At 46.1% G+C, this 15824-nt stretch overlaps 1 protein-coding gene across 2 annotated transcripts in view; it reads right to left on the bottom strand.

Moving 5' to 3' along the window:
- Nucleotides 1-1192: 1192 nt before the first annotated feature.
- Nucleotides 1193-15824, bottom strand: part of BTLA (B and T lymphocyte associated) — a 150972-nt gene continuing 136340 nt past the window's right edge. For both annotated transcript variants that reach the window (XM_086935504.1, XM_086935505.1), the window contains exon 5: nt 1193-1946. In XM_086935504.1, the coding sequence (XP_086791630.1) occupies nt 1614-1946 (333 nt within the window). In that variant the 3' untranslated portion in view covers nt 1193-1613. The remainder of the gene's footprint in view (nt 1947-15824) is intronic.

Here is a 15824-nt window from a genome sequence, read left to right as displayed (position 1 = left end):
GCCTGCCACCCCGGGGGGTTTTGGGGCCGGGGAAGGGGGGGGAGAGTCCAGCACCGTAGGTGGGCTGGTTTTGGGCTATTTTGGTAGTCTTGGGTTGGGGTGGGCTAATTTTGGGCTGCATTTGGGCTGTTTTTTTAAAAAACTGGCCATTTTGTGTCATAGGCCACCATTTCGGTGGCTTGTGACACAGCAGGGCGTGGGGTGTAGCAGATAATAATTATTTTCCCTCCCTACCTGTTTTTTTCAGTTGATGGGTTTTTTAAAAGTTTTGAAGCTTTGGGGGGGGCAGGGGGTGGCTTGCCTTCTTCGAGGTGTAAGAGGGTTTTTTGTGGTGTGCAGTGGAGTTTTTTGGAAGGAGTTTTCCTGGAGACCGGTGCATCAGGGATTGTTTGATGGATGTAGGGTTTGTCGTGTCGCTGGAGCAGGTGTTGGTGTGAGTTTCAGCCTTTGGGGCGGTTCTTCCTAATGTATGGGGGAATTATAGGAGATGTGTTTTTGGATTATCAGGGGATAGGTCAAGCACAATAAAGTATTTAGCTAGGTAGAGAGGCAAGTTGACGTTTTGCTAATTGTTTCCTGTTTGTTGATTGGGGGGAACCAGTTTAGGAGAGGGGGTGAGGGGTTGTTAGGAAATTACATATTTAGTGAGGTCTAGTTTTGAACGACGCAGGCCAAAGGTTTCATTGTGTAAGGTGCACCTGCTTCCAATAAAGCGGCCTTTATCACACCTAATTTTGAGTCTCTGGTTGGTGCTGTTTGCCCCTCTCCTCCCACGTCGGGCCCCAAACATTTCTCCAACTTTGCGGCTGTCTCAAGGAAGTGTTATTTAAAGATGCAAAACCTAAATCTAACATTTTAGTAGGTAGGGCTATGAGTCAATAACCATTAGGTAGTTGTGCTTAAACCCCCAAGTACCACCCATGAAACATTCATTTGAAACAAAGTAGCATAAAGCAGTATAAAGCACTATTTATGCCGAATAGGGGCACTTTTCATTGTAAAAAAAAGTACTTTTGCATCACTTTGCATGACGCTGTTGTTGTACAAAGTCTTAATAAATCTGACAGAGATGGAACTACCTGCAATAAGAACTACTGTTTAATCCATGTTTCATTGGTGTCCGTCATTGCCTATATTGTGTGAGTTTTGAAATGAACACTCTTTGGACCCTGGATAGACTCAGGCTCACCTCTTACTATAAATTGTTGCTTTATTTTAAAGAGACCTCTCCATTTTTGTTATCTTGGGTTCCACCCTTTCTTTTGCCCCAGTTGTGGCTATTAGTACATTATGGCAACCTATTCTATAGGCAGCTCTTTTGTGAATACAATATTCTAATAACAGCTACCCTACATACAATTCAAGAGAAAATTATGAACAGAAACGCACATACTTTTTTCTGTTTTCAGCATACATTCCACTACTAAAGTCTTTACCTTCAAAGGAAAACATATATGTCAATTTTCAGGAAAAAAATGTTTTGGCTAAGATCACATTTACAATCAATCCCTGCAGAACTTGGCCTTATGTCTTCAAGTGTTCCAAGTTCTCAGCGATTTAGAAGTAGAACTCAAGTTTTATGGTTTGCGAGGAGAGGCGCTGCAAAGCCAATCTCAGTCCTTCACGCAAATGGCAGCATATTCTGTGACTACAGCAGACCTTTCTCTGACAGGTCCTGCTTCATTCCCTGAATGGTTCAGAGCAGCATAAACGAGAACCCCATTGTTATCCGTGAAAGAACTGCTTAGCTCACAAGCAGGGGTGGTATTGGAAGGAGGTGGTCCGGTTGGGATGGGTTTCCAAGAAGGAAGAGTATCATTGTCGTACACCGTCTCCTCATGTGGGTCTTGCGGGAGGCCAATCATTGAACTATAGTTTGGAGAATCCTGTGCATTTTGTGTTGATGCAAAGATGTTGGATGGGCCAGGAGAAACAGCACCGGCAACCTAGAAGAGATCACAAAATATTCAAATGATTTCAGCTTCTGAACATATAAACGAGCATCCTGTCACATTTATTGATCAATGTAAACCCCAGACTTGCTCTCCAACTAAATATCACATTGGAACAGTAGGTGGTAGAGCCATATTAGTCTGTTTGGAGGTAGTAATAGCAGTCATATGAAGGTGCATTGAGGGAGTCTAGGACTCTAGTTTGGTTTACTACATCTTTTGAATCTGTAACATCTGCAGTCTGGATCATAAATTTGAAATTCTTACGTTTACTTGATTTTTCCTTATGGTAGTTGGCGTGATGGACGGAAGAATAGGGAACCTGGCATTTGCTGTCTTAGAGTTAAAGTGTATATTTGTGGAATGTTCTGATCTATAATAAATGGAAAGGTTAAATCTTATCGTGTATCAAGAGGGAGAGATAGGACCAGAAAGCTAGTCCAAATCCCCAAAGTTATATGAAGTAAATCAAAAAAAGACTAGCTTGAAAGGGAGGGGTTTTGTTACCAGAAATTATTAATTTTGGTTAAAGGACTCAAGTATGTTTTGTCAGGGGTTAGTGGCACCTTGTGGGTGTGCTCATGAAGCCCTCACCCACCAACCTAGTTGGTGGCATGCTTCATGATCGGGCCCACCCAGTGACACCTAGCGTGTCCCGGGTGTGCTTCGACGCCTGATTACAGCGGAGCAGGTATGTAGCTGAGTGTGCGGTGAAGACTGTTATGATAAATGAGATTAAAACGGCTTGGCCGTGGTCCCAGTACCCGAAGGTGAATTAGACTTTAATACCTGGGCCACCGTCAGCGGTTAAAAATAAGGCTGTGGGATGTTAGAGGCGGGTTACGACCTCCTACATCCTTTGTTGGTCAACATGTTTCAGCCAGTGCCTTATGAGTATTCTGGCTTTCTTCAGGACGAATTAAAAGGGGATGTGAGTGTGATTAAAACTAGTGGATGTGTATTTACAGACTATGTGTTTTACACGCCCTAAAGTGTTTTTCTATGTGTGAGAGGGGGATTCCCTTCTCGAAAACACCTGTACATAAAACATACAAAACAGAGACAAAACATACAAGGGATAAAGAAGAGTCACTTTCAGTATATTGCATTATATACATCTGTGTGCCGACTTAATAGCGTTGTAAGTGCAGGCTATAAGCGGCTACAGTGTAATGGTATTGGTGTTACCATTATGGTATGATTCGCACAGGAATTTCGGGGGTGGAGTGGCTAAAAACACGTTATTGACAACAAATAGTGTACGAGTGGGAAGTAAAACGTAAGAAACATTTCTTACGCTAGTTTAAGCAGATTTCTGCTTCAAGGTTTGTGAAGTGGCGAGGGTTGGCCCTGTGGGCGAAAAAAGGTTTTTGCCACTTAGATTCAGGAGACCTGTTGGGAGAGAAAAGCGCTTACCAGTGAAGAGGGTGGTAATCCATCATACTCACAGAATTACTGGGCAGAGCCTGCATTGGACCTGTAGTGCCTCCTTCGCAGAACCGGTGGGGAATGGCAGTTTCCGCTGAGGTCTTATACTGTGGTTAATTGGATGATAGTTTGCACCTGCATTGGGCAAGAAATGGTAGAAAGACTCGAGCTGTTGAGTCATTGTGCTTGCAGGGCTTTCCCGGGGATCTATTGTGAGTGTGTACGCATGCGCGGTGTGGTTGCTTGTAATGCGCATGTGCCTGATGGAGTGTTCCAACCGCTCATGCGCATTGAGCATTAGATCCCGCATGTGTCTCTAAGGGCAAAGTTGAAGCCTCAGTATTGAAGTCATAGAGTCATTAGCATGTCAATGAGTTCAAGGGAATGGCATCATTGAGGCCCTCAGTGGCTGTAGAGAGGCGGTATATCCATCGCTGTTCTTTGCTCAGGAGTTTCTTGTCATTATCGATTGTGCTTTCTGGGATCTGCTCAATGATTGTCCAGTTTAGGTCATTGGGCGTATGGCAGTGCGTGATGAAGTGGTTAGTGAGTTTGCTCACATTTTTCTTGCATCTTATTGTGCTTCGATGTTCAGTTATCCTGGTTCGGATTTTGCGGGTTGTCATCCCCACATAGCGGAGGCCACATGTGCAAGTGAGAAGATATACCACATTGCGTGAGTTACAGTTAGTGTGGTTTCGTTGGGTCCATATTTTGTTGGGTTCAAGGTTCAGGGTTTTGGTATGAGTGGTGAGGTGGCACACACTACAATCATTGCAGGGGTAGTGGCCTGTGATCTTGGGCAGTCCCCATGCATTCAGAATGGTGTTCGTTGCAAGTTTAGGTTGTGGTCTGGGACGGGTGCTCACCAGTTGACCACCAGCTCTATGACTTCAATACTGAGGCTTCAACTTTGCCCTTAGAGACACATGCGCGATCTAATGCTCAATGAGCATGAGCGGTTGGAACACTCCATCAGGCACATGCGCATTACAAGCAACCACACCGCGCATGCGTACACACTCACAATAGATCCCCAGTAAAGCCCTGCAAGCACAATGACTCGACAGCTCGAGTCTTTCTACCATTTCTTGCCCAATGCAGGTGCAAACTATCATCCAATCAACCACAGTATAAGACCTCAGCGGAAACTGCCATTCCCCACCGGTTCTGCGAAGGAGGCACTACAGGTCCAATGCAGACTCTGCCCAGTAATTCTGTGAGTATGATGGATTACCACCCTCTTCACTGGTAAGCGCTTTTCTCTCCCAACAGGTCTCCTGAATCTAAGTGGCAAAAACCTTTTTTCGCCCACAGGGCCAACCCTCGCCACTTCACAAACCTTGAAGCAGAAATCTGCTTAAACTAGCGTAAGAAATGTTTCTTACGTTTTACTTCCCACTCGTACACTATTTGTTGTCAATACCATGTTTTTAGCCACTCCACCCCCGAAATTCCTGTGCGAATCTCACCATAATGGTAACACCAATACCATTACACTGTAGCCGCTTATAGCCTGCACTTACAACGCTATTAAGTCGGCACACAGATGTATATAATGCAATATACTGAAAGTGACTCTTCTTTATCCCTTGTATGTTTTGTCTCTGTTTTGTATGTTTTATGTACAGGTGTTTTCGAGAAGGGAATCCCCCTCTCACACATAGAAAAACACTTTTAGGGCGTGTAAAACACATAGTCTGTAAATACACATCCACTAGTTTTAATCACACTCACATCCCCTTTTAATTCGTCCTGAAGAAAGCCAGAATACTCATAAGGCACTGGCTGAAACATGTTGACCAACAAAGGATGTAGGAGGTCGCAACCCGCCTCTAACATCCCACAGCCTTATTTTTAACCGCTGACGGTGGCCCAGGTATTAAAGTCTAATTCACCTTCGGGTACTGGGACCACGGCCAAGCCGTTTTAATCTCATTTATCATAACAGTCTTCACCGCACACTCAGCTACATACCTGCTCCGCTGTAATCAGGCGTCGAAGCACACCCGGGACACCTTTAACCAAAATTAATAATTTCTGGTAACAAAACCCCTCCCTTTCAAGCTAGTCTTTTTTTGATTTACTTCAAGGTTAAATCTTACTCATCAATTGGCCAATATTTATAAGTCTGTTCTGTTTGACCATGTGCCTGAGCTGGCAGCACATCCAGGAAAGCAGAGAAAGGAAGCAAGGTACTTTGTTGTAAAATGCTGAGTTCAAAGAAGCTGTGCCCTTCAAAATATGAGTGATGCTCATTCTGAAAAAGATCAAGAGCAGGTGGCCGGTTTCAGGGAACTCTATGGATGGGCTGTGGGGGAAGCTGGACCTCTGCTCCACCAGTATAAAGACGAAGAAGAAAAAGAAGAAGGAAATGGAAGTGGAAGTTATAAATAAGGTATGGTGGGGAACTGAAGTAGGAGAAAATCCCACTTTCAATAAAAACATTGAGATTACCTTATTACATTTTTCAGGTGTAATTCCCAATTGTGAAGAGATAAACTTTTATGTTTGGTGTCAGTGAAATCACAATTTAAAATCACAATTTATGGTGAAGTTGGATTTGAAGTTACAGCTTAGCAAATGGCACTTTTAAAAAATGGCATTTTACTTACTTCAGCCATTTTGTGCATGCTGCCGGTCTCTGAATACACGTTTGCGGTTGGTGACAGCTGGGCTTTGCACATTCCCTCTAGGCAGCCACACAGAAAGGGATCTGAAGTGTGATTGATGGGTAATCTAAATTCTGATGGGCCATCCTGGGCAGAATGGGGGGAGGGGCTGACAATTACACCTGAATAGGCTAAGTCATGTTCCCAAACAAAGGGCTACATCCCCCTACATCCCCCACTGTAGTGAGTCTTGAGCCAGGACATGAAAGGAGGACCTATGTGCAAGTCTTCCCCACTTCAAAGGCACAAATGGGTGACCTCTGACACCATGACTTTATTACACTTCTGGACCTGCGACTACTCTACTGGAAAGAAGAGCTGCTGTGCTGCTGAAAGGACTGCCACTTTGCTGGACTGTTGCTTTGCTGGATTCCTGCCTGGCTATGATCCTGCCTTGCTGAGCTGCCCAGTCGCCGGCTGTTCTCCTGCCTGGGTGAGAAGGACTGGACCTGCATCCCTTGAACCCAGAGTGACTCCAAGGGCTTGCTGACCTGCCTCCTGTTCTAAATCTTAGCGTTATGAAAGACTTCAACTATCTGCATCTGGACTCTAGAAACGGTGAGTCTGCCCCGCTGAGTGGTGCCAACACAGTCGTGGACCCGTGGAAGTGAGGAATATGGTGCTTCAACATCCAGAACCCACGCATTCTCATCGGAACCAGCGCATCTTCGCCTCTGTGTGGGAGGAAACAGGCACGCCTTCGCCTTTGCATGGATTAAAACCAGTGCATCCTCATTGAAGCATGGAGCGAGGGCGATGCATTGCACTAGGACACCGTGAATTGCCTTTGGGAGCCTGCTACAGGAGCACTAGCTGTGCATCGACTTCAGACCGGGCGCCTCACACTCAGAAATGATGCATCGCTGCCAACTGCATGGCATACCTCGCATCTTCTTTGATGCTGATGCAAGCCAAGATAAAGTACATCATGCCCAAGTGGGTCCCTGTATCCGGCTCACGCACCATTGCAGTTGGCCTGAACTTTTGACTTTGCCCCAGTCCAGGGCGACCAGACAACCCATTTAAGCACTTATTGCTTCTAAGCGCTATTTTGCATTTATTCTTTAAGCAATAAAATCTCTACTTCTACTTGTTGGATTGCATTGTTTTATTCATTTTAGTTATACAAATTATATTTTATATAATTATATTTTATTTCTAAACTGGTGTGGAGTCTTTCTGTGATGTTTTCACTGTTTTACTGATTGAAGTGTTGCACAAATACGTTACACATTGCCTCTTAAGTTAACCCTGACTGCTCTGTGCCAAACTACAAGAGGGTGAGCACAGGATCATTTAGGGTGTGTGGTGACTTACCCTGACTAGGATTGTGGCTCTTGCTTGGACAGAATGCATACCTCTGCCAAACAGAAATCCAATTTCCAACAGGAAACTTTTAGAATCTCAGTACGAATTAACTTTGAATTGAGCTTGGAGCATGAAGAGTTATTTTCACACATGTGTTTTGAGTTCCAAGTCCCCTGAGAAAAGCATGATGGCTAAGACGCAGAATGCGGACAGTAATGCATATAAAATAACTGTGGTAAAGAGAAAGACCTACCCTCAAGACAAGAAAAACAATGAACCCACTAGCCTCGCAGCTCCACCCATATTCCTCTTGTAAATCTGCCAGCACCTGTTGTCTCCTGAACCACACACCACTCTTATGGGTTTCCTTCAAAGCCTGGCCTTCCTCTTACTCCTCCTTTCACCTAGTCCTGCTAGCCAGACCTAACACAAATACCTAATCCCAGGGCCTCAACGCGCTTCACCATTATCCCACCTGGGACTTTGCTTAAAATAGAAATGTATATTTGCAAGTAATTGTTAAAGGTAAGCCCACGGATCAATGATGTCAAGGAATTATATAGCAACTGTAGGTACCTAATCATATATTATTAAAGTGTGAAGGTTTCCACTGAAAGAACATTCCCCTCAGGGCGCCCCATCACTGTACAGAGGTGAAAAGCATGCAAACAGCAAGCAACTCCCTGAATGTTTGAGCCTGTCTACTCAAAGCCTTGCCACTTGCTGATACAAGAGCAGTAATAATTTGGTCGCTGCCGGGTGCCCCGAAAGTGTAGTACTGGTGACTAGTAGGAAGAGTCCTGAGAATATCGGGAATCCCCCTACACTACTACATTGTCCTGCACAAGCAAAACCTGCAGCGAATAGAAGCGGGTGAATCCAGCCTTGTAAAATCTGGGCATGCTAAAGCTCGCAATTAATGAATGGATGGTGTGACTTGGTTTCTCTGCACTTGCATCAGGATTCAGTGCAATCTTGATCCAGGTCATAAATCCTGTTTGGCCAAAGTTTGTGACCATCGCCAGAAGAAGAGATTGTAGCAAAACTGGCAAGAGGCGAGCCGACTGGTAGGTACACATGGGACACCAAATACCAGGAAAAGTTGTTTTGCCTCTCCACTGAAACTTTTCTTTTTAGCTTTAGCTGTCTATTGTGGAAGATCTGTTGTGAGCAGTACAATGGGCTTTAGGTCAGCCCCTTGTTCATGGTTGGATGCTTTTCTTGTCTAGTTCACTTCCCTGCTCATAAATTGAAGCCTTTCATCCTTTATGTTGTGCTTGACCTCACCGGGAGCATCCAGGTCTGAATGTGTTTTGATTGGCTGGCACGTATCCGTCTGCTTCTGAGGTCAGGCTTGGCATCTCAGTGTATCTGAGGGAATAGTTTGTCTCTCTATTTATCTCTCCCTGCTCACCCTTCTCCAGTGCAGCCATATTCCTTTATTAAAAACTATCCTCATCAAGCGTCCCCTTGCCCCTGCTGCTGTATCAGAAGATGGCCATCTTAGCATGTTTTCTTTTACAATTCCAGAATGGTCGACTATGTGTGCACATGTGTGGAGTGCATTGTGGTATGAACTTTCTTATGATTTAAGAAAACTGCAGGACGAAAATATGCATGCGTCTATGGTGGCCATCTTTGAATGGGAAACTTAAGAAAAATAATTCATTAGTGTGTACCACTCATGCACAGCAGAGAACAGCTTTTTAGGAGTGACAACATTTGCCAAGCCAATTAAGTATTATCTGCAAGAACTATTGACTTTGCCATTGTTTGTTCTGAAACCTCATTGATTTGAGACAGCTTTTTTTTGGTGAATACTTCATTGGTTGAAGGATTGAAAGAACTATTGCTGGAGATGACTGAGCTCCATCAAAAGTTTCTACTCGTTCCAAGTACCAGTAATTCCCCAATGACATCACTCTGACATGTCCACTGTTTCCCACTGACTTACATTGCTTTTCATTGTCCTCTGTTTTAATAGTTTGCTCAAAGTCACTTATAGACCCGTATCGTTTCCTTTTAGATTTCCCATGTTTATGAGACATTTGATTGCTACAATGTTACTGATGGATTCACTGGGATTGGTTCGTGCATACTTCATTCTTTTAATGTATTTTTTATTTCAAGTCTTTGCACCCCAGAGCAACTGACTAGGAATAACTCTTGAGCTTGTCTCATCCTAGTAAACGTGTGTTTATTTTATTTATACAGTACTACAATGGCAGATAAATCAAGTTTAAAAAGTGCCCAAACAACAGTACAGCAACTGTTTCGAGGAACAAAACACAGTAATCTGCCACCGATAAACTGTAACACCTGTGGCTCAAAATGCATAATTATTATTATTATTATTAATATGTTCTTATATAGCGCCAGATTCGACCCCCGAAGGGGTATCTCCGCACTTGCCTTGGGAACCGTCCTGGCTTTTCCCTGTGAGATAGCCCCTACAGAGCATCCCCAAGGTGAAAGCCAGGCATCCCGCCGCGGGGGGGCCGTTGTGGAGATTAAGCAAGCTTAATGCCCAGAGTTGCGGAGTGTGAACCCATGATTAGGTCAGGCACCGAAGCGAGAATTATCGAGTCCATGGACATTTGAGCTCAAGACCCTGCCGCGTCGGGAATTGAACCCTGGTCCCGGGTCTGATGTCTGCTTCAGGGTCTGCCTGCTCTAACCAGTGAGCCACACTTCTCAATGTAGGAAAAGTAAAACATTACTGATAGCAGAATCACAATAAATGATTGAAGCAAAAATAGCTCCCAGCAAAGACATTTTTAACTCAGAAACCTCAACAACTAAGGTAATGATATTTAAAGCTGACAATAGTCGACATCCGTGGTGCGCTCCCAGTAAATGTTTTGTTGGAGTGCAATTAAAGCACATATAGACGTATTGTGTTGCACTCTCTTCTGATCCTGCCATGGGGATGACTTACAACAAACCCATGAACGTAGATTAGCAGAGTCAATAGGTTTCACCTTTAAGGTGTTAGCCGACCTTTTGACTTTAGGGAAGCCTGTTGCTGATGATGAGCAGCACCAGCAACAAGCACTGTTAAATGCATTAGGTTTCACCTACATGATGATTTTTTTTATTTCAGTACATTTTAAGTTGGTGAGCAGTTGTGCAATATTAATTAAAGAAACTCCGTAAAAGTGTTATGACTTTCTTTCAGCAATGGCTGCACTGCATTTTTTTTTACGTGCAAGTGTCGTTCTGCGGTTTTGTCACGTGTGTCTTCACACCTGTCTGACGCATGGGTGGCTTGGAAACTTCACAAGTAGAGCAGCGCGACCTTCAACTAAATGGAAAGCGTAAGTATGAGCTGGGGCTTGTTTTGCGTTGTTCTAAAAAAAGAGAAGTCCACTATTAAAACTAAATAATAACTAAATAAGGCCTCTTTGTTTTTACATTATTTCAGGAGCAGATTCACTAATCTCTGGCGTAACTACTTGCCCATTTGAAGTAGGTATATTGCCTTCGCCGAAAGTATTTTTAGCCATCTCCCCCCCTAAGTACAATTTTTTTTTTTACTGTACCACTGTTTTGTGATTTTTGGAGAACCAAAGTGGGGGGCATAGAGTATTTCCAAACGGGGGATAGGTAGTTATAAACAATTTTGATATTTAAAAAATCGCACTATGTAAGGAGAGAATGAGGTGTGGCTGGAAACGATGGCAGCAGGCGAGGTTCTATCGTGGTCCTCTTTTTGGCTGTGGCATAATTCAGGCAGTGCATTGAGAGTGCATCCTGCTTAAGCACTGATTGCGGCACCTGGGATTCTAAACAAAGCCTTAGGTATACAGTCGGTGGTCAGCAATAGGCAAAATGGCACTCTAAGGTCTATCACAAGTACCAGCAGACCACTCTACTATATATACAAATCCTCTGCACACGTTTAAAAGTAAATTCATAAAGTTTCATAAAATATAACAATGATGCTTGTCTTTGTATTTTCAGATGTCTTTAATTCAAGATTTTAAGCCTTCTTAGCCAACGCGTGTTTCGTCGCTGTTACAGGGGATGACACTGTGACTTCTTCAGGGCTGAGGTCAGTTTCAATATGGCTGAGATACCCGCCACCCCCTCTCAACACACTCCCCAAGGATGGGAAACCGGAAACAGTTCTGAACTTTTGGAAGACGGGAGGGAGTGACCCTCCCGGCCGTATTTATTAAAATATGAAACAAAATTAAAACATTAAAATAACAGTTTCATATTATGTACAATTTCATTACCACATTGCGATGTTTGGCTAACCTTAACATATTCTCTAATACAAAGGTTCTCCTAGCCGAACTAACATCCTACAAAACATTAACTTGAAAATTTGAAATTGTACATCCTAACGTTTAAGGGCCAACGGCAAGGTCGTAACCGGTGTCAAGATCCCTAAACCAGAAATATCCCCCTCACTTGTGAGGGGCGACCGCACAGAGGTGTACCTCAAGTGCAACTACCAATTTCCCTTGACTTGACGGGGGCCCCAATAAACTCGACGCCACTTAAAGGTCGTCCGAGGACTCGTGTGAGGTATCTAGAAGGTAGCGTAGACCCCCTCCCAAACCCCACACAACTTACCACATCTGCCGTCGCAGATATCCTGGCCCCGGGAAATTCCCCAGGAGGGGGCTGTAGCCCCTCCTACCCAGGAAGGGGCCTTGACCGCCTTTCCTTTCCTTTCGGCGGCCCATCCTTAGAAGGGACCGCCTACCCGTTGAGGGGCCAATGGCCACCTCCCTCGAGCGCTCCCATCCGTAATGGGTGACGCCCACTCATAGGGATCTACCAATTAGTGCTCACCGATCATGACCTTACCGCCCGACCAAAATAAATACGACAATTTTATCTAAATTACTAAAATGCTAAATTACTAACATGACTAATTCCTAAAAAACAGTACACAATTACAGCTTATCGACACGTAAGATCACGGATCAACACTAGTGCAGGATTACTTTATTAGAGAACATACTACGAAATGACCATTCTTTATTGCATAATCAGAATTACCACGATAATCATCACAACCTGCAAGAAATAGCGTTAGCACATCAAACTTTATTCAAAAACCACTTGCTGTCCTCAGGGGCTGGTGGGCGGGTCAAAATTGGCTCTTCGTTCCGTCTCGAGCTCACGTGCAGCGAGAGGTGCAGCTTCAGAGCACAGGAACAAGAGGATGCGTTCTTGGCTTGTTGCTCCTTTTATCTGTCTTCAGGGCGGGCGTAAACCCGCCCCTGCCTGCCCCTAGGGCGTGGCCGGCCGCGTCAGTGTCTAGGCCAGCCCACTCTAGGGCGGGAAAAAGCGTGCCCCGGCTACGCCGCTTCGGGCATACCAGCCGAGGCTCGCCTCCCGCCCCAAAATGGCTTCCCGGGGGGCTCGTGGTACTCCGCCATACGTTCGGGGGGACCGAATGGTCGCCCCTTTCCATATGGCTGAGATACCCGCCACCCCCTCTCAACACACTCCCCAAGGATGGGAAACCGGAAACAGTTCTGAACTTTTGGAAGACGGGAGGGAGTGACCCTCCCGGCCGTATTTATTAAAATATGAAACAAAATTAAAACATTAAAATAACAGTTTCATATTATGTACAATTTCATTACCACATTGCGATGTTTGGCTAACCTTAACATATTCTCTAATACAAAGGTTCTCCTAGCCGAACTAACATCCTACAAAACATTAACTTGAAAATTTGAAATTGTACATCCTAACGTTTAAGGGCCAACGGCAAGGTCGTAACCGGTGTCAAGATCCCTAAACCAGAAATATCCCCCTCACTTGTGAGGGGCGACCGCACAGAGGTGTACCTCAAGTGCAACTACCAATTTCCCTTGACTTGACGGGGGCCCCAATAAACTCGACGCCACTTAAAGGTCGTCCGAGGACTCGTGTGAGGTATCTAGAAGGTAGCGTAGACCCCCTCCCAAACCCCACACAACTTACCACATCTGCCGTCGCAGATATCCTGGCCCCGGGAAATTCCCCAGGAGGGGGCTGTAGCCCCTCCTACCCAGGAAGGGGCCTTGACCGCCTTTCCTTTCCTTTCGGCGGCCCATCCTTAGAAGGGACCGCCTACCCGTTGAGGGGCCAATGGCCACCTCCCTCGAGCGCTCCCATCCGTAATGGGTGACGCCCACTCATAGGGATCTACCAATTAGTGCTCACCGATCATGACCTTACCGCCACAGGCCGGATAGTTGACCGGCTATCCGGACCCCCCACACACTCCTACCTAAAGGTCATGTCATAACGTCCTCAGCCAAGCTATCAGGTCTCCTATGAGTAACTCGTTCCCCACCCGGGACAAATGAACACCATCCCCCAAATACATACTGTCCCCTTTAATATAACCATGCGAAATAGAATGCAGTGTACTTGAACGGAACAATCTACTCACTTTATTATTAATCTTCCTTACTGAATGATTCAGAGCAGAAACTGAAAGAGCCCCCCGCCACACTTTTCGTGGGATCATATGGGACCATGCGATTGTGCACCCAGGAACTCTTCTCGCTAACCAACTTATAGTGGAAAGCATCGCCTCAAGAAGAAGTCGTCTACCAGTGGTCACCAAATCGTTGCCCCCAAGATGTACTATGACTATAGCCGGCGGTGACCTCGTCCGCCCTAACAAACCCTCAAAAAATGATTGAAACTGGTCAATACAGAGCCCGCCCTTTCCGTAGAAGGACACACTGTACCCGTATTCCCCAGCCACGTGAATCATGTCACCTGCTTTGAATACGTCCGCGGCACGCCTCACGTATGAGTGGCCCACGACCCACACCTCCTTTTTCACAGCCGGTGATGTCTGACCGCTGGCCCGGTGTTGGGTCGACTGCACAGTCCGCCCCGCCTCGTAGGCTTGCGCAACTGAAAACCAAACAAAAACAAGAAGCGTGAGTACATCATTACAGCTTCACAACATGTGCAACCGCACATACCTTTTATAACAGTTCGAGGACCAACGCCCCACACGTTTAACTTGTTCGACATTCAGACCCCTGGCTGTAGCCTCTGTAGCAGCCCCTATCCGAAAGGAATGGGTCCCAAACTCGCCGGGGTTCAAGCCCGCGGCGGAAATCGACATCGCAAGCACCCGCTGAAACTGAAACCTCGTCAGTGGGGTGGCGTCAGCGTGTCTCAACAAGGTCCCCCCCCATGATGCCACCCTTTGCGCTAAATATTCCTCTACGCAACTCACCGGGCACATGGAGGACCCGGGAATCCTTTGTATGATTATGCAGTCCCCCATCGCACCCTGATCGGTCTTGGACCTGACAAACGAGACAGTCATTGTCTCCCCTCTGACCTGAACGTGCTCTCGGCACAGTCCCCCCATCGCATCCTGCTTGTTCCTCGCCACTAATTCGCTTACCCGCATAGCCCCATGGAATGCCAGCGCAAAAGCGGCTCGGAATAACACTGTTTCATACTGGGATGAACACGTTGCAGGGAGTATAGATAATAACAGGGCCAACCTATCCAGACCTATCGGGCGCCTTTCATCTACCCTGCGACCCTCAAGGCGTTGCCACCCACGTAGCGCTTTTTGCACAACGAAAGACGCTGTCGGGTCCTGGATCCCATGAGCCCTTGCCACAAAGGAAATGGCGGCCCGATGCCTCTGGGCCGTAGCCACTGATTTGCCTGCCTGATGTAAAGACAGCAGAAATTTTACTACCAACTCCTCCTGGCCCCAAAGCTCCCCCCTAGCAGCCCCCAAAAAGGCCCAATAGGAACGGAACGCCCCTTCATATGCCTTCCTCGTCCTGGATGCTAAACTCTCTCCCACGAGGTTTCGTAGTTCGGGGCACCGAGAGACCAGAGAGCTTCGGGAAAGGGTGCCGCCACCGGGTCCGCTGTGGGCAGAAAACCCCAGAAGGCCTGCATACGAAAACGAGAAAGGGCATCAGCCGCTTGGTTCATCACCCCCGGCACATGTCTTGCCTTAAATAGCACATTCAATTGCATACATAATAACACAATTTCTTTGAGCAGTCTCAGAATCCATTTGCATCGTGCTGCCTGGCTATTGATACACTCAACCACGGTCATGTTATCAGACCAGAACACCACAGAGTGATCTCTGAACCCCTCGGGCCAAGTTTTCAGGGCCACCAGAATGGGAAAAAGTTCAAGAAAAGCAATGTTACTTGTCAGCCCGCCCTCATGCCACCATGACGGCCATTTTTGAGCCGACCATTGTGTGCCGAATATGGCACCAAAACCAATGCTCCCTGCCGAATCTGTCCACAGCCCCAGCTCCTCGGAGGACACCGCCGGTTTGTTCCAGACAATTCGACCATTGAAATCCGCCAGAAATGCCAACCAAATGCGCATGTCCTGGCGAACCTCTGCCGAAAGCCTCGTGCGATGATGACCCTCCTTCAGGCCGACCATGGCCTGAGCGATCGAGCGGGAAAAGGGGCGGGCCATCGGTATTACTCTTAGG

Source organism: Lissotriton vulgaris, chromosome 8 (assembly GCF_964263255.1).
Source record: "Lissotriton vulgaris chromosome 8, aLisVul1.2, whole genome shotgun sequence".
Classification (NCBI taxonomy): domain Eukaryota; kingdom Metazoa; phylum Chordata; class Amphibia; order Caudata; family Salamandridae; genus Lissotriton; species Lissotriton vulgaris.
This window is presented reverse-complemented; position numbering and strand designations above follow the sequence as displayed.